Genomic DNA, 18,079 nt, shown 5'->3' with positions numbered 1-18,079 from the left:
GTTCGGAGCGGGAAATTATTCCGGAAGTGGAGGGCGGGGCCAGCGTGATTGACAGGCGGGAACCCTGTGCGGAGACTGGGCAGGCCTGCGAGGGTTGTGCCTGCGGTGGAACTGGGCGGTGCGCAGGAGTCAGTATTAACAGCAGCCACGCGTCTGGGTCTTACATTTGGCCCAGCTATGTTGAGCTTTTCATGGATTATTTTAGGTAGATAAGACACTGCAGCAGTGAGTGAGCACTGTGACCCACCTGTCTCTTACAGATGCAGAAACTGAGTCCCAGAGATACTAACTTTAGCAAGGATACAGCTGGGATCCTAAACTTGGTCATCTGAGCCCAGAGCCAATAAAGTTAAGGGCTCCATGGCTCTAGCTTCCCTTAGGGCCGGAATCGAGGCGGAGCAGGGTACAGTACAGAGGCCAGGGATGAGTGCAGTTGACCAGATTGTTGACGGAAGTGTCATAAACGTGGATTTAAATGCTTATAAGCAGCTGGTTGGTTTCACACAGGGTGCAAGCTCAGGATGCAGGTGGGAGGGGAGACAGGGCCAGAGCAAGGTGGGAATGTGGGTTTTATGGGCCAGGCCATCCTCCAGCTGGTGGAGCACCACAGCACTGCAGTGTGTGGCCCTGGCTTAACAACAGTGCGGAAAAGCTTTTCTCTTGGGGCTGTGGTGCTTTCCAGGTGTGTGAAGTTAAAACATTTTAGGGCCATATGGTAGGTAGTACCTGCCACATATTGTCTTGGTCAGCCCCGGATGCATAACAAAAGACCATAAACTGGGTGGCTTCGACACAGAAATGTGTTTGCTCACAGTCCCAGAGGCTTGGGACGTCCAAGATCAGTGTGGGGAGGACACAATTGAGCCCATAGCAATAGTCTGTACTCAGTAATGAGTGATAATTGGGGATAGAAGAAAATAAACACTTTAAGAACTAATATGTGCCGGGGGCGGTGGCTCACGCCTGTAATCCCAGCACTTTGGGAGGCTGAGGCGGGTGGATCACGAGGTCAGGAGATCGTAGACCATCCTGGCTAACCCGGTGAAACCCCATCCCTACTAAAAATACAAAAAAACTAGCCGGGCGTGGTAGCGGGTGCCTGTAGTCCCAGCTACTCGGGAGGCTGAGGCAGGAGAATGACGTAAACCCGGGAGGCGGAGGTCACGCCACTGCACTCCAGCCTGGGCGACAGAGCAAGACTCCGTCTCAAAAAAAAAAAAAAGAAAGAAAGAAAAGAACCAATATGTTCCTGAAGTGCTTTCACAACTCTTACCTCGTTTAATGAGCATGAGATTTGCTGTCCTGGTGTGTGCCTTGGCACTGGGAGGTGATGGTTGTCCTCCGTCAACACAGCCAACCTGAAGAGGGCTGAACAAGTCACTGCAAATGTTTTTAATCTGGCTTAGTGAATCCGTTTTACTCAGATTTATCTAAACCTCTATGATTTAGCCTGTGCTGCTTCTGGAATAATGAGATCCATAATTACCACTGACAGGGAAATGAAATAATACTTAACGTTTCTTCTGTATTGTTTAGTATTGTCATTCTAGAGTTTGGTGGCCAAGTCTGTCTTTTTTATCCCACTTACCCTGGTGGTAGGAAAAGTGAGGAGATACAAAGCTTCAGGTGCCATGGCCGTCTGGCAGATGTGGTTCAAATCCTGAGTTCAAGCACTTGCTGAGTGACCTTGGGCTAGTCACTTAAGTTTACTGCGTCTCAGTTTCTTTCTTTATAAAATAGAGCTTATAAAAATACTGACCACACAGGGTTGTTGTGGGGTTATGTGAAAACGGTTCGAAACCATTAAAGAACTGGCCATTTAACTAGATAGGTATTGAAGTCGTGGGACCTCCATTACCCAGCCTTGGAACAGAAACCTTTACTTATACAGCCCGCATGTCTGGCTGGCTACTCATTCGTTCATCACATTTTTGTTGAATGCCTATGAGGTGTTGAAGCACCTCATTCTGAGTCCTGGAGCCAGAGAAGAACAAGACAGACAAGGTTCCTCTATTTATGGAACTTATATTCCAGTAAAGAAGAATAAATAGGTTCAGATGGTGCTAAGAGCTATGAGTAAGTTAAATACAGAGTAATGTGATTTTTTAAAAGTGACTTAGAGCAAGCTAGGGGTTGAGGAGTGGGGGTGGTGTTTGACCCCTGTCCAGTGGCCAGACAGCCGGAGAGCCTTCTCTGAGGAGGTGAGCCTGAGCCGAGGCCTGGATATTGAGGACTCCTCCTTTTCCAGGCCAAGGGAAGCAGCAAGTGCAAGACCCGAGCTGAGTAGATGAGGCCGGGAGCCTGACCGGTATCAGGCTGACCAGTGTTCTGTCTTGAGAGGAGCTGCTGGTCAACTTTTTCTCCTGGGATTCAGAACAGGGAGACACCAAGACTTTTTATTTGGCAGTGGGAGCCGAAGCTGAAAGGTCCAGGGGCTGACGAGGCCACGTGCAAGCTCCAGTGTGGGGTAAGCAGAAACCGAGTGCGCCGAGGGAGTGAGATTGTGGCGTGTCCGGCACCCGGCTGAGCAGGAGAGTGAACCCCGTGGGTGTGTGTTGCTGGTGACGTTCTGGAGCTGTCTTGAAGTCTGAGCTCCCTTGCCGCTTTAGTCTGCTTCTGTTTTTGGCTTTCCCAGATAGTTTCAATTCTTACTCTCAGTTTGTTAACCTCCTTTCAGTGAGCCTCCCTTTACTTATGCTGGATATCTCTTGCAACCGGATGAGCTTCACTAAAGCACAGTCATTTGGACCTGGATTCGAATCCCTGGTTTTCCACTTTTTAGCTGTGACTTTGAGCAATTAATTTCTATAAGAATCAGTATCCGATAGCTGTATCCTTATAGTGTTGTACAGATTTTTTTTTTTTTTTTTTTTTTTTTTTTGAGACGGAGTCTCGCTCTGTCGCCCAGGCTGGAGTGCAGTGGCCGGATCTCAGCTCACTGCAAGCTCCGCCTCCCGGGTTCACGCCATTCTCCTGCCTCAGCCTTCCGAGTAGCTGGGACTACAGGCGCCTGCCACCATGCCCGGCTAGTTTTTTGTATTTTTTAGTAGAGATGGGGTTTCACCGTGTTAGCCAGGATAGTCTCGATCTTCTGACCTCGTGATCCTCCCGTCTCGGCCTCCCAAAGAGCTGGGATTACAGGCTTGAGCCACCGCGCCCGGCCATATTAAATGAGATAAGAAAAGCAAAAGGCCCTGTAAAGGGTTTAACACATAGCAGATCCTCAAAATTTGTTAGGTACCGTTCTTCCCCTTCCTTCATGTGTTAAAGCTTTTTTAGTCCATACCCCTCTCTCAGGATTGAATTGTCATAGTGTTTTTTAATTACCCTCTTGTAATTATTCCTCTACCTCTGTAGTCATGTTTTTCTTTTTTCATTTTTTCTTGTCACCAGAATGTCTGACAAAACAGCCACATACACCTCTGTAAAGACAGAGCGTAAAATAGTGCTAGTTCTCTGAGTTCTCTCTTCTTGTGCAAATCCATAAACTGCCACCAATCTGTAGTGGTGTTAATTGCCCCTAAACCGAAGAGCATCGTGGCAACCACCTTTCCCCTCGTAAATACAGTGACACTATCACTACTCTTGTTGAGGCCAAAGTTACAAAGATGGGCTCTCGATCTATTAATATTAGTAAAATAGGTTTGGGACTTACTAACATTTGTGCTTAGAAGAGACAGACCTGGCAAATAGCTTGGAGAAGCGAATTCCAAAGAGAGAGGTGTGGGAACCAGGATGGAAGAGTCAGGCCTCCAGATGGTGATTCAAGGAAGAGAGGAGAGGTAAGCACTATCTCAGAGATAATTAGATTCAGAAGAGGAGGAAAAGATGACGTCAATGTGGAGCAGAGTTTTTCTTAGCCCTTAGCCTAGTAAGGAAAGAGAAATGCCTGGTCTCAGTACTGGGAAGCTGTTCCAGCCAGAGCTCCGTGATGGGAAGAGAGCTCTCCTGTCTGGAGCCAAACAGAAAGTTCATACGTCTTGAGGCCAGAAAAATTAGTAGGAGGCAGCTCTGGCTGGTGCTGGAAATGGAGGCTAGGATGAACTAAGAAGCAAACTAAAGATACTTATAAGGATGTGTATGTTAACTTGTGCCATCCAAACAAGCTGTGTTCGTGGTCCTCTGCCTGTGAGTCATGATTTTCCAGGACCTCACAACGGGATAAAGTGAAGTAACTTCGGCTTGTGAATGTGCATTGCAGAGAAGTGGGAGAAGAAAGTAATTATAAGCAACACCCTAGATCCTAGGGGTGCTTGTCTTTGAGAAGAGAGCTCTAAGCCTTTTGTAGAGGCATTAGGAAGGTGTCGGAGCCATGGTGAAATGGCAGGGGAGATTCGGTTTAGGGGCTTTCCTGGTCTGCATTCTGCTAGAGTCGTTCGTTACATGTCACTAGGTGGATTGCATGATTCTGGTAGGGCCTCATGCGGACCTGCGAAGGATGGAAAGAACAAGGTCTCTGCTTCCCAGAAAAATGTACAACCCAAGGAGAAATTTGGTAACAAGTGTGGAAACTGCTCTTAGATACTGCCGCAGATTTCAAGCCACTTCTTCCTGGACCATGAGAGAGCTTAACATGTTATATTTATTTTTCCTAGGTCCATGGCTAATGAAACACAGAAAGTTGGTACCATCCATTTTCCTTTTCCCTTCACGCCCTATTCCATCCAGGAAGACTTCATGGCAGAGCTTTACCGGGTTTTGGAGGCTGGCAAGATTGGGATATTTGAGAGTCCAACTGGCACTGTGAGTATGAATAGTGAGAGATACTGATAAAGACAACGTAACGGCAGCCATGCTAGCTTTTCCTGTTTGCCTGTCTAGAGATGTTCATAGTTTGAAGTTGGGCAGAGTAGTCTCGGTTTGTCTTTCTGGGTAATAGTCACTTCCTCTATTAAAGCCTTTTTTTTTTTTTTTTTTTTTTTTTTGAGATAGAGTCTTGCTCTGTCGCCCAGGCTGGAGTGAAGTGGCGCAATCTCGGCTCACTGCAATCTCCGCCTCCTGGGTTCACGCCATTCTCCTGCCTCAGCTCCCCAAGTAGCTGGGACTACAGGCGCCCGCCACCAAGCCCGGCTAATTTTTTTGTGTGTATTTTTAATAGAGACAGGGTTTCACTGTGTTAGCCAGGATGATCTCTATCTCCTGACCTTGTGATCCACCCACCTCGGCCTCCCAAAGTGCTAGGATTACAGGCGTGAGCCACCGTGCCTGGCCTGAAGTCTTAAACATAGCTCCATGATCTGAGAAAAATTAGGCTGAAGTCATTGGTGCCTTCCTATTATGGTAGATGAGACGGCTTCCTTACAAACTCTTTTCCCTCTCTTTCCCCATCCTTCAAATATAATTCTAAGTTTCAGTGTACATTTTGAGCATAATTTTGTCTTCAACAATATGTCTTAATACTCTGTTTTTTCAGAGTTAATAAGTGCCTTTTTAAAGTTAGTTCAGTTTTTAATATACCTATGCCAGTTCCTCCCACATCATCCCATGGCCTCTCAATACAATTTTCCATACAGAAAATTCCTGTCTTAGTCGGCCAGGACTGCCATAGTAAAATACCATAGACCGGGTGACTTAACAGGAATTTATTTCTCACCATTCTGGAGGCTGGAAAGTTGAAGATCAAGGTTCTGGCAGGGTTCTGGTTCTGGGGAGGGGGTCTCTTCCTGGCTTGCAGATGGCTGCCTTCTTGCTGTGGAACAAGCTAAAAAGAGGAGGAGAAAAACAGATCTTTGGTGTCTTTCTCTTTTATGAGGACAAGGGCTGCTCCCTTACTGCTGCTCCCTTATGACCTCCTTTACCCTTAAAGGCCAGATCTGTAGTATAGTCCCGTGGCAGGGTTGGGATTTCAACATATGTTTGTTAAGATGGGGAGTCTCACTGTGTGGCCCAGGCTGGTCTCGAACTCAGGTGATCCTCGCCTCTCAGCCTTTAGAGTAGCTAGTGGCTGGCAAGATCCGAGATTACGGGTGCACACCACCATACACAGCTTCTTTTGTTTTTGTTCTTTGCAAACATTTTTTTAACATGCATTTTGGTGGGGATACAATTTAGTCCACAGCAGATGACCAATTCCATTTTTACCTTGGAGCCCTCCTCTATCCTTTATTCTCTATCCTTTCCCTGTCATTTGAATTAGTTGCTCCTCAGACCGACTTGACAGATTTCAGCATGAGTGTTGCTGGGACAGACAACCGCACCCACACCACAGCAGGGTGTATGTCCATTTGGAGGCTTTCCTCAAACGTCTGGCGGCCCTGGACTGCCTGTGTATGCTGAAGAACAGGGTACAGAAAGACTGAGTCTGCAGGGCAGGCTGGCTGTGGCTGCCAGGCTGGGCTCCTTTGTTGGGGGCCTCCAGTTGCCAGCACGTCTGTGGGATTTTCCCTAGAGTCTTCGGTCTCTCCAGAGCAGGTGCCTCTACGCTCTGGCCCAGCAGGTACAAGGGCTGAAATCTGACAGCCAGTCTTCCTAGAGGTGGTCTGGGGAAGAGGCTCCAGGTGGAGAGTCCCCCTCAGTGCCTGCTTTCAGCCTGGCCCTCCTCCCCTTCCCCCCTTGCCTCCTCACTCTGCCTGTTGCCTCCAGGGCTCTCCTAGCTCAGCTTCCACTGAGAGCCCACTTCCTGTCTTCTTCGAGGAGCAGGAGCAGGGATTGCAACCTGGGGATCTAATTGTTCTTGAAAAGAATTTCAATCCGTCCCTTTGTTTTCAGTGACCTGCCTTTCCTATCACTTCCTGAGTCTTTCTGAGAGTGAATAGGGGAGATCTCTGGGGACACTTGGGCTTGAGTGTCTCTGCCGAATCACTTTGATGTCTCTGTCGAATCACTTCGTTGTCTCTGTCTTCTTTCCCTCTCTCCTAAAACATATTACTCCTTCCACTTTCTTTTTGTGAGTGTAAGCCTCCATATTACTTTGGTTAATTTTAGTGTGCTTTGGAACACAGTTGAGTGCATGTTCATTCTGCCTTGTTTATTTTCATTTTAGAGACAGGGTGTCGCTCTGCTGCCCAGGGCAGAGTGCAGTGTTAAGATCATGGTTCACTGCATGGATCATTCGACCTTCTGGTGTCAAGTGATCCTCCCACCTCAGCTTCCTGAGCAGCTGGGACTATAGGTGTGCACCATCACACCTGGCTAATTTTTTAATTTGTAGAAATGAGATCTCACTATGCTGCTCAGGCCGGTGGTCTTAAACCCCCAGGCTCAAGCAGTCCTCCTGCCCTCCCATAGTGCTGGGATTACAGGCATGAGCCACTGCACCTGACCCCTTTCACCTTGGTTAGCCTGACAACCCATCTTTTCCCTCTCAGATCTTTCCATCTCAGTCTTCTGCACTCCAGGCTTCCGCGTCGTCTTCCTCTGCTCAGTCTTTAATTGTCGATGTTTCTGGTTCTATAGCCTCATCTTGTGTGTACTCTCTGGGAACATACCCTGTGGCTTTATTACCTTTGACATTCTTCTGTCTTCTAAATCATCTTCTGAATAGAGTGTTTTCTCCTGTCCTGGGTGTCCTGCAGGCCACAGGAGCAGCCATGCTGTGGGACACCCTGAGTGGGGTTTTTATTACCTGTTGTACCTACCATGCCCTTCCCCGCCTTGGATGCACAGGTGCCCCCACCTTAGCTGCCTGAGATACTGTTTATCCTTGATAGTCACCTTTTAAGCCGTGTATCGCTCTATGAAGTGGAGTCACCATTACAACTTGGTGTGTGCTGTGCCTTGTGTAACACCGCAGTTCTGGGAGTCCTCGAACCTGGAGTGCATGCTTTGCAGGGATCTCTGATGCCCTCGAATTGTATGTTACATGTGGGCCTGTGGCCTCTTACTAGGGGCTCTGCACCTTTGTGTCCTCAGCTCTGAGCCCCATGCTTGCTACAACCAGCAGGTGTTCAGAGTGAATGAATTTGCTTATCGTGGCATAAATCATTTAACTGTGTTATCTGGGACGATACCCCAGGAAGGTGAGCCTTTGGTTATGCATCCTTTTAACATTTTCCAATCTCAAAGTTTTGTGGTCTCATTACTGGATGTAGAAAACGATGGGCCTCAGTTATTCTTTTGTTGTTGTGCCGGAGTGTACCCACGGTTGTTTTTGAAAGATAACTTTGACCATGCCCTCAGGAACTTCCTCAGCTCACTTTCAGATGGAGGGCACTGGCTTTCTAACCATTGTGTCTCCCGGGCCAGTGACAGCTGAAGCTGACTGCTTCCAATGTCACAGGCAGCACGGAAGAGCCGCCCTCCAGGTGCTGCTGGGAAGTGCTGCCTGGAACTCTCTGCCGTTTACTTTCTGTCAAAAGCTGAGGGAAATGGTACATACGGGGCTTTTGTAAAAATATGGGATCCATCCATTTGTCAACAGTGTCATTCTGTCCTATCCCAGGGCCCTTCAAGATTCTGATGAAAACTAATAGATCCCATATCCCAGAATAATGCTATTAATAATTGTATTATTATTACTTAATGATAGCAAAAAGTTAGCTAACTCCAACTGCTCACTTGTTATTTGCCAGGCAATCCTCTAATCCAGAGGATTTGGCCTTTCATGTGTCCTGCTTGCACCATTTCTATGAGGAGGGTGCTACTTGCACCATGTCCTGCTTGCAACATTTCTATGAGGAGGGTGCTACTGTTGCCATTCCCATTTCTGCACTCGTGGAAACAAGCGTAGTGAGGCCAGCCTGAGCCACAGAGCCGCAGGTTGGGGAGGCAGCTGGAACCCTGGCGCCTGGCTGTGGAGTTTGAGGCTCTGACTCCTGTGCTGCGCTGCTGCCCCAACCCTGGTCAAACCGGGTATTTCACCCCGCCCCGGATACTCTGAGAACCCCTCCGGGTTCAGCAGGCTGGAAGAGCTGACTGCCTGCAGCAGAAGGCATGGGCTCCTCCAGAGACTCCCCTGAGCTGAGTCCCCCTGTGGACACCAGGGCCACCTCCATGTGGTGCTCCCTGAAGGGTCCTCTCTGGAAGAACTGTATTGGTTCCCTGGAGCTGCCGGAGGGAAGCTTCACACACTGGGGCTTAAACAACAGAAACTGATGTCCCGCAGCGCTGGAGGCTGGAGGCTGAGATCAAGGTGTCCGCGTGTCTGGGCCCTTCTGAGGGTCGCAAGGCAAAGATCTCTTCAGGCCCCTTTCCTTGGCTTATAGGTGGCGTCTTCTTGGGTGTCGTCACATCGCCTGCCTTCTGCGCATGTCTGCATCCACGTGTCCCCTTTCTAATAAGGATATTCGCCCTTCAGGCTGGGGCCCGTCCTAGTAGTCTCATCTTAACTGATTACATTTGCGATGGTCCTATTTCCAGATAAGGCCACATTCTGAGACACTGGGGGTTAGGACTTCAACATAGGAATTTGGAGGAATACAGTTCAATCAGGCTCACAGAAAATTCTGGTCTTAAGTCAAGAGCAGTGTTTTCCAGTCTGTGTGCAGAGGCGCACACCTGTAGTCCCAGCCACTTGGGAGGCTGAGGCCAGAGAATTGTGTGAGCCCAGGAGTTCCCTACCAGCCTGGGCAACATAGCAAGACCTCCTCTCAAAAACAGACAGAGAGAGTGGTGTCCTCTAGAGTGATTAGTTTGCTTTAAAAAATAAAAAAATAAAAAAACATGTAAACCCTGGCCCTCGTGACTCATCATCCTGCATCTGCACAGGAGCTGCATGAAGGCTGAGTGGCTGCTAGGCTCCGCGTTGGCAAGTGCATGGGATTTCTTGCTTAGCATTTGGGGGCCTTAATTCTTTTGGGGGGCTTTTTGTCTAATGTCTCAGCTTCTAATTTTGTGTGATATTTACATATAATCTGATAAACTGCTTTAAATTTGTTTTCAGAACAGTAAGCTGGATAATTAAAGAAGCTCTTTCCTGCTTCTTGGGCCCAATTTTCGTTTCTTCCTTCTTTTCTGTTTTTCCTGGCTATTCTAATGCTAATTTCCTTCCTTTCCTTTCCTTTCCTAGGCTGGTCTTAGAGCATCCTCTCATATGTACAGCCAGACCTTCTTTCAAGCTTTTAGTAAAATGGGGGAAGGTCGTGTGGGAAGCTTTGTTGTTTTCCTGTTTCTGAAGATCATTTTTCTTTCTGCAGGGAAAGTCCTTAAGTCTTATTTGTGGAGCCCTCTCCTGGCTCCGTGACTTTGAACAGAAGAAGCGTGAGGAAGAGGCACGACTCCTTGAAACTGGAACTGGCCCCTTACATGATGAGAAAGATGAATCCCTGTGTCTGTCGTCTTCCTGCAAAGGGGCCGCAGCCACCCCGAGGCCTGCTGGAGAGCCGGCCTGGGTGACTCAGTTTGTGCAGAAGAAAGAAGAGAGGGACCTGGTGGATCGACTAAAGGTGAGACCAGGGGTATCCCAAAGTGGGAGTGATGGAGGAAACATGGCTTCAGCGATTGTTCTGGGGCGATTCCGAGAATCAAGTAGTGTGTGTTCCTCTGCCGTTGCCGTGCCTCTCAGCTCTTCATCAGCTCCTTGGGTCGACGGTGCTGCCCTGGTGCTATCTTTTTTGAGCTGGAGGTCAGCAGGCCTTCTCCACATAACGAACTGTCGGTTCCCATTTATTACTCACCTGGGAAAGGACCTGTTCATTGCCATTGGCAACATGGTTCAGTGGCTGCAAATGGATCTGATGGAGAGCGTGTGGCTTTGGGAGGAGTGTGCAGCCTTGCGCAGTGAGCAGCGAGGCTGGGACCTGCGGGATTGAGGTCCTGGTGGGGGATGCGGCAGCCCTTGAGTGCTGGTTGGGGAAGGAGAGCTGCCCCAGGTGAGGAGGCGCCGGGCTGAGCCGTCCAGACTCCTTAGGAGAGGCCTGGTTAGGGGCTTCCTGGTGATTTTCCTTCATGTCTGCCTCCTTTAGGCGGAGCAGGCCAGGAGGAAGCAGCGAGAAGAACGCCTGCAGCAGCTGCAGCACAGGGCGCAGTTCAAATATGCAGCCAAGCGCCTGGTGAGCCTCATTTCTTGGGGGGCAGGATTATGTCCAGGCAGGGTCGCTCTGCTTGGAGGCTCATGGATGCGTGGCCAGGGCCTCAGTCTCCCCTCCATGATCCTCACTGGCTATGTGCTCCTGTACAGGAGCTGGGCTGTGAGTGGTTGAGGCGTGGATCCTGCGAGTAGACCTCTCTCCAGCCAGGCAGCCAGGCCCCTGTGAATGGGCGTAGTGTGCTTTGTCTCTGGCACGTGGGAGGCGGGTACTGGTGCTGAGACTTCTTCCTCCCTCCCCACCTCCACTCCTCCTGTCCAGAGGCAGGAAGAAGAAGAAACGGAGAATCTCCTCCGCCTCAGCAGAGAGATGCTAGAGACAGGCCCGGGGGCTGAGCGGCCGGAGCAGCTGGAGTCTGGGGAGGAGGAGCTGGTCCTTGCCGAATACGAGAGCGACGAGGAGAAAAAGGCAGCGAGCGGGTGAGACAGAGGTGGCAGCGCTACCCTGCCTCAGGCCAGGGGACACCCTTGAAGACAGCTCTTTCCCTCATGCCACAGATGCCGTGAAGCACCTGGTGAGAGGCATGGTGGCCTCTGCCCTCTGCTCTAAGCCGGGTCCTTCCTAGGATCCATGAGTGCCAATGGCTGTGAGGACAGTCACTGGCCTGGCCTGTGTCCTCTCAGCTGTCCTCACGGCAGCTCAGGCAGGGCAGGAACATTTGGATCTGTGCCTTATACACAAGGAGGCTGCAGCCCCACAAGGGGAGACACCTTGGCTGAGGCCACAAGCCTCAACAGTGGAGAGCTGGGCTGGAACTCGGCCAGCCTGGCTCTAGATCTCAGGCTCTGAGGCAGCTGACTGCGCTGGGTAACCTGTGAGGTGTCAGCCGTCAAGGCGTCCTTAGCCTGAGCTTTTCTTCTCCCATAAGGCCTCTGTTGATCTAGACTTGAGGTTTCCACTTGATGAGCCATGAGCTGCTGGGTGACTTAGCCCTGAGCAGGCCACCCAGGCCATTTCGGGCCCACAGGATCCCTGGTGACAGCCCTGTTCCCATTCACACTGGAACCTCACCACCATCCCTGAGTGTCTGCTCTGGGTGTGGCACTGTCCAGATGCTGTGGACGTAGAAGGGAAGAAGACATGGAGGGGACAGTTAATAGACATGAAAACAAATAGCACCTATGTGAAATCAGCGTGTTTGCCTACAAGGAAAACCAAACGGTGATGTGGATGGGATGGGGGGCTGCACCTGGTGATGGGTCCCGTGTGTCCCGTGGCACCCTGGCCACCGCATCTGTCAGAGGGTAACTGCAAGACCAGAGACCTTCTGTGGATGTTCCTGAAGGTTCATCCCCGGCCCTCACGGTCTGTCTGCAGGGCGCCTTCTGACGCCACCTCCAGCCTCCCTCCACCAGATGCCAGCTTCCCCGCCGCCCTGACCTTCCTCCAGCGTGCCAGGCCGTCCTCTGTCCTGTCCGAGAATTTGCTCATGCAACGTGCTGTAGCCAAACACCCTTCCCTCCTCCCTTGGCAGATGTCTTCCTCTCCTTTAAGGCCTGGCTCAGGTGTCATCTGGGTGGCCTCGGGTGTCAGCTGCTCTGTTTTGCTCACGCACCCGCTTGTGCTTCTGTTGTTGCCTCCTCTCCCTGGCTGAGCTCGAGCTGCTTCAGGCAGGAACCACGTCTTTATAGTTTTGTGTTCCCAGAGCTGACCCAGCGTTTGGCGTAGGGGTGTGCTCAGTAAAATCGAGTTGACATGAATGAGCAGATGCTTCCTCGTTCCAGTCCAGTAGTGTGATTCCAGGCTGCCCATGCGGATCTCGACTTCTGCCCCTGCCCAGGGCAGAGACCACCGTGCTGCTTTATGCCTCACTGGAGAGAGGGTCATAAACAGCTTGTGCTCCATGAACCCTTCCTGCCCGCCTCCAAGGTCGTGCTTCTGCTCCCCCTCCACTTCCTTAGAGCCCGTGAGGACAAGGCAGAGAACTTTAGTGGACGTGGAGGTGGTGAATATTACAGGAACAAAGTGCTCCTTCAGGTCTGGGCAAGAGCCATGGATCCTGTAGGTCAGCTTCCGGGGCTTCCCATGCCCTCGCATTTCAGGAGATAACGTGAGCCTCAGAGGACCTGAGTTCTGAATAGAAAATTTTTGCTGTTCATTTCTTCACACACCCAGCCGCTCACTGAGCTCCTGCTGGCTTGGTCCAGCATGCGGCATAAGATTGATCCAAGCCTTTAAGATAGAGCTGCCTGCCCTTTAGTGACCATGAAGCCAAACCTGTAATAATTACTCTTCTGATAACCCAAGGCAATTGTGTTCTGTTTTGTTAGAAAGGAATTTCGAGGTGAACAAAAATGTTTTCTTTTTGTGTGATGTTCCCATAGGTAGTGTGTGCCTGTCAGATGGTTTTGTGTTTCTGAGGAGTGTAGACTAGTAAAGCTGGCTCAGCTTCAGGCCATGGGATGCAGGGCTGGCCTCCCCACCAACACCCAGTGCTGATGGGCTCTTCCTGCATTGCTGGAAAGGGCAGACTGAGGCGCTGACAGAAGAGGTGTAACTGGTCATAAGTGAGAGCGTCCTCTGTTCACTTGGTCAGTCAGTTGTGGCTTCATCCAGGAGATGGCCATGGGGTTCCTGCCGCATGCCAGGCTCTAGGTGAGGCCACAGGGACTCAGCAGAATCAAGGCTGACCTGGGTCCTCCCTTGTGGACATGACAGTCTGTAGGGAGATAGACTGAGAGAAAGCGATTTTGAATGAGGTAGGTGTTAAGAGCAGGGGCCATGAATCTGTGTCAGAGCAGCCAGACCTACCGGGGAAGGTCAAAGGCGGCTTCTTGGAGGAGGTGACATTTCTGCTGCTATCTTAGAGTTGACTGAGAGCTGGTGAGGGGAGACAGCATTCCAGTCACAGAGCATCCAAAGGCCTGAGGTGATGAAGAGCAAATATCCCCCCTGGGACCTCAGAGGGGTCCAGCTTGCCGGAGGGAGGGCAGAGAGGAGAGCAGCCTGCCATGACCCCCAAGGCTTCCAACTCAAGACTTGGGTTGGGGGTGCTGAGCCCCTTTCTCCTTTTTATATTTCCCCACCCACAGACCTAAGTGGCCATGGGAGGCTGGGGTTGGCATTTGCCTGGGGGAGTTTCTGAGCGAGCAGCACCTGCTGCCTTGGTGGAACCCATCGCTGGGAATGGCCAGGGCTCATCACCAGCGCTTAGCAGATGCTCAGTGCACTTTGCTGAGTTTGCTGAGAGAAGACTGTTTTCTGTTCTGTCTCACACAGAGTGGATGAGGATGAGGATGACCTGGAGGAAGAACATGTAACTAAGGTAACACGAGTGTCCTCAGCTGGTGCTGTGTTGGGGCCTATGGGCTGGGCCCTGCACCCCCGGGGAGAAAGCTGGAGTCACTCAGCTGCTTCTCACCCTTCTCTCCACAAAAGAGGAGATTCCAGCACTTGGACTCTGTGGCTTCCCGGATGCAACCCTGGTCCCAAGTTGCTCCCTTGGCCAGCTGCAGTGGACCCTGGAGACCTTTCCCGGGTTCGGGGCCTGGGGAGACCTCTCCCAGGGGCAAGGCCATGCTTGCCATGCCAGGGCATCGAGGAGCAGCTGTTCAGGGCTGAAGTCTGGGTGGTATGGGTAGGACAGACATGAGTGTCCTACCCTTTGGGGTGCTTCTCCCCTTGTCCGTGTTCCGATTTGCATGGAGGGCTATGGGTTATGTGTGGTCTGACATCTCCCATTTGGTTTCATTGATTTATGACTTTTGTTTTCTGTCGGAAGTAGGTATTTTCTCTGTATTTTTCTTGTTTCCTCCCTTCACTGTTGCCTTAGAGGAGTAGAGAGAGGGTATTCTGGTCAGCCTTCCTTTCTCCCTTTGGGGGATGTGTGTGACACTCCCCACCCACCCCCACCGACAACCCACCCTCCCCAAGTGGGGACTGTTTGCAACGGGAGATGGTCACCCGTGTCCTAAGATTGGCCAACCCTCCAAAGTGGTTGATTAGAGACTGGATATGACTCGTGGAAGGAGCTGCCTTTGGGGCATTCCCTTGAACTTCTGGAGCTGTGGGTGACTTGGGAACCCCTGGGTCCCTCCATGGATGCCTGATGTGGGACATCACGGTCCTGCCTCAGCTTTGTGCATTTGGAGCCACTCCCTTTCCCTCAGCCTCTCAGGCCCTGGCGTGCCTTGATGTTACAGAATGCCGTGGGATGTTTTGCTTCCCTCTTTGAAGCACCTTTGTTTCTCTCTGCTAGATTTATTACTGTAGTCGGACACACTCCCAGCTGGCCCAGTTTGTGCATGAGGTGAAGAAGAGCCCCTTTGGCAAGGATGTTCGGCTGGTCTCCCTTGGCTCCCGGCAGGTAAACAGTGGCCAGTGTTTCCACCAGCGGCCATCCCGCTCCTTTCCCCACGGCTTTGTCCTCGTCCAGGCCTGGGAGACCAGTGCGAGGAGCAGCCCCCTCCCTGGCCTGGCCGGCCCATCGCTGGAAGGCAAAGGAGAGGCGGGGCAGGTCCACCTGTGTTGGTTAGATGTCATTTAGCTGGCACCATCTCTTTGCCTCTTTCTTTCTCCTTTGTTGCAGAACCTTTGTGTCAATGAAGACGTGAAAAGCCTAGGTTCTGTGCAGCTTATCAACGATCGCTGTGTGGACATGCAGAGAAGCAGGCACGGTAGCCATCGGGACCATGGCGTAGCCGCAGGCGGTCTGGAGAGAGTGAGGCAGGGGTGGCAGTGACCGAAGACCATTAAGTATCTTTCATAGGAAGTATGGCAGAGGAGACCCCAGTTCCTTCCTGAGGCCCCTCTCCTTGGGAAAAAGTGTTCCTAGTCTCTGGGTCAGTGTCGGGGAATCACTGGTTTGGAGATGATTTTCTAAGCTCTTTCTGGAGAACAAAAGTAAAACCTTACTAGTGTTCCAGTGAGACCACTGTAGGCAGTACTTGGGAGGGTCCTATAGACCCCACCCCATGGAAGTGGGTCTTAACATTACGGAACCCTCTGTTGGGCCCATGGACAGTTGCTGTCCTCTCTCTTTTCTCTCCTGGTGCCTGTGCCACCCTCAGAGAAGAAGAAAGGAGCTGAGGAGGAGAAGCCAAAGAGAAGGAGGCAGGAGAAGCAGGCGGCCTGCCCCTTCTACAACCACGAGCAGATGGGCCTCCTCCGGGATGAGGCCCTGGCAGAGGTGAAGGACATTGAGCAGCTGCTGGCCCTTGGGAAGGAGGCCCGGGCATGTCCCTATTACGGGAGCCGCCTTGCCATCCCTGCAGCCCAGGTGAGGGCCCTGCAGGGCCGGAAAGCCGCGCGTGCTCTCACTGTGGTCTAGGGCATGAGGGGAGTCTTCATCACACTGTATTTTGGGGGATGCCACCTACCGTGTTCAGACTGACAGTACCTAACCCATTCTTTCCTGATGTGTGAGTTGGAGGTGGCGCGTGGGATCCCTTGGGGGCTCCAGGCAACAGAGCCAATTGTCATTACTGGGGATAGTATTTAGGAGCCAGGAAGCATGTGCATTCCTAGTGAAACCACAGGGAGAGGATGCCAGGAGCTGAGAAGAGTGCGGTACTTAAATCTGTTTACAGATGGCTTTCCAAGTGATGCTCCCAACTTCCATGCCTATCATGTGATGGCGCACGTCAGCGATGGAACCATTCAGTTTTCCTATTTTTCATTTTTGTAACTGGAAAGCTTTCCTAACATATACCTACCTTGCAGCACGTGAGAATACTGTCTTCTCTGCCTCAACTTTTCTTGATTTTTAAACAGAAGGAAGAACTGCTAATGTAGCAGATCAAAAATAGTATCTCACGGTTCTTTGGTGGGTGCAGTTCCACTATTTTCTTGCTACTTTAATTTGAGTGACTTTGGAAACAGGATATCACTTGTGGAAAATGCTGTATAATCCAGAAAAAATTTAAGGTTTTAAAAGATTCGGAGAACTAAGTAACCATTTTGCACGCAGCTGAATGCTCACCAGCATACCTGCTGAGCTGTGTGGGCGCTGGCAGAGAAACGGGGGGAAGCTGCCAGGCCCCATGATGTCCCAGGCCTTCCCTCCGGTCTGTTTGCCTTTAGAGCAAGATTAGTGCTGTAGGCATTTATACACAAATATCCTAATATGGCCCCAAAATCTTTATGATTTTTGAATTTTTAAAGCACTTTGACCATATTTTGCTTTTATGTTAATAGTATTCCAGTGAAATTCTATGCATGGGGACACCGGAGCCCAGAAAAGTCAAGTGACTTATTTTCTCACCAACCATGAGTGATGGAGCCATTCAGTTTTCCGGTATTTCACTTTTTATATGAGTATTCCTTTAACTGGAAACTTTCCTAACAACAAACACCTAAAGATCTGCAGAGTTGCTTTTATTTTTGTTACCCGAGCTCCACTCAACCCTCACTTGAGATTGGATATAGCAACCCTATTTTGCAGATGAGGAAACCAAGGGTCAGAGAGGTTAGACAGCCCTTCCACAGTCACACAGCTGGGAAGTAGTAGCTCCAGGAGCAGAAGCTGGGGCCACTTCCTGGCGCACCAGTGGTTTTCAGGTGCTTTGCAGAAACTCGGGGGCTTCCGGGGCGACCTTAAGGACATGGACAAGGCTAAGCAGGGGTTCCCCTCACCCAGCCTTGCCCTTGGTTTACTCAGGAGTCGGACCAGCCCGTTTCCTGTGTTTCATATGTTGGCGTTTCATTTAAAGCTCAAGGAAAGCTTGTCCGTTGCTACACTCTATTTTTCGAATGTTGCTACATAGTCCAGGCAGGAAATAGAAGCACTCACATCAGGACCTCAGTGTCAGGCAGGCAAGGCTCCTGCAGGGGAGCCCCGCCCTGCTCAGGTGGCCTCATCTCCCCTCCCAGCTGGTGGTGCTGCCCTATCAGATGCTGCTGCATGCTGCCACTCGGCAGGCTGCGGGCATCCGGCTGCAGGAACAGGTGGTGATCATCGACGAAGCGCACAACCTGATAGACACCATCACGGGCATGCACAGCGTGGAGGTCAGCGGCTCTCAGGTGTGTGGGCCTCCCCTCCCCGGGCCAGGGCCGCCCTGAGGTAAAGGGACTTGCATGGTTCCTCCAGACACCTGGGCCAAGAATTCCTTCGGAGGTGGGGCTTGCTAGAGGGTGCATAAGTCAAGGCAGTGACCTCACCGGAGGCTGATCAT

General features: G+C 50.9%; 1 protein-coding gene across 23 annotated transcripts in view; it reads left to right on the top strand.

Annotated features, from left to right (window-relative positions):
* DDX11 (DEAD/H-box helicase 11) overlaps positions 1 to 18,079 on the top strand; it is a 33,458-nt gene that overhangs the window by 245 nt on the left and 15,134 nt on the right. For 14 of the 23 annotated variants that reach the window (XR_012419983.1, XR_012419981.1, XR_012419982.1 and 11 more), the window contains exons 1-10: positions 4,191 to 4,495; positions 4,596 to 4,743; positions 10,074 to 10,322; positions 10,842 to 10,928; positions 11,226 to 11,383; positions 14,184 to 14,229; positions 15,163 to 15,270; positions 15,493 to 15,580; positions 15,974 to 16,182; positions 17,775 to 17,927. Coding sequence is in view for 10 of the 23 variants with exons in the window: in XM_065523720.2 (XP_065379792.1) it covers positions 4,422 to 4,495; positions 4,596 to 4,743; positions 10,074 to 10,322; positions 10,842 to 10,928; positions 11,226 to 11,383; positions 14,184 to 14,229; positions 15,163 to 15,270; positions 15,493 to 15,580; positions 15,974 to 16,182; positions 17,775 to 17,927 (1,320 nt within the window). In the remaining 13 variants the exon portion in view is untranslated. Of the gene's footprint in view, positions 1 to 3,879; positions 4,496 to 4,595; positions 4,744 to 10,073; positions 10,323 to 10,841; positions 10,929 to 11,225; positions 11,384 to 14,183; positions 14,230 to 15,162; positions 15,271 to 15,492; positions 15,581 to 15,818; positions 16,183 to 17,774; positions 17,928 to 18,079 lie in introns of those variants that run through there. The other 9 variants (XR_012419986.1, XR_012419978.1, XM_065523722.2 and 6 more) reach the window with 5 other exon arrangements.

Source organism: Macaca fascicularis, chromosome 11 (assembly GCF_037993035.2).
Source record: "Macaca fascicularis isolate 582-1 chromosome 11, T2T-MFA8v1.1".
Lineage (NCBI taxonomy): Eukaryota > Metazoa > Chordata > Mammalia > Primates > Cercopithecidae > Macaca > Macaca fascicularis.
The sequence above is the reverse complement of the archived record's forward strand: the minus strand, read 5'-3'. Positions and strand labels throughout refer to the sequence as shown.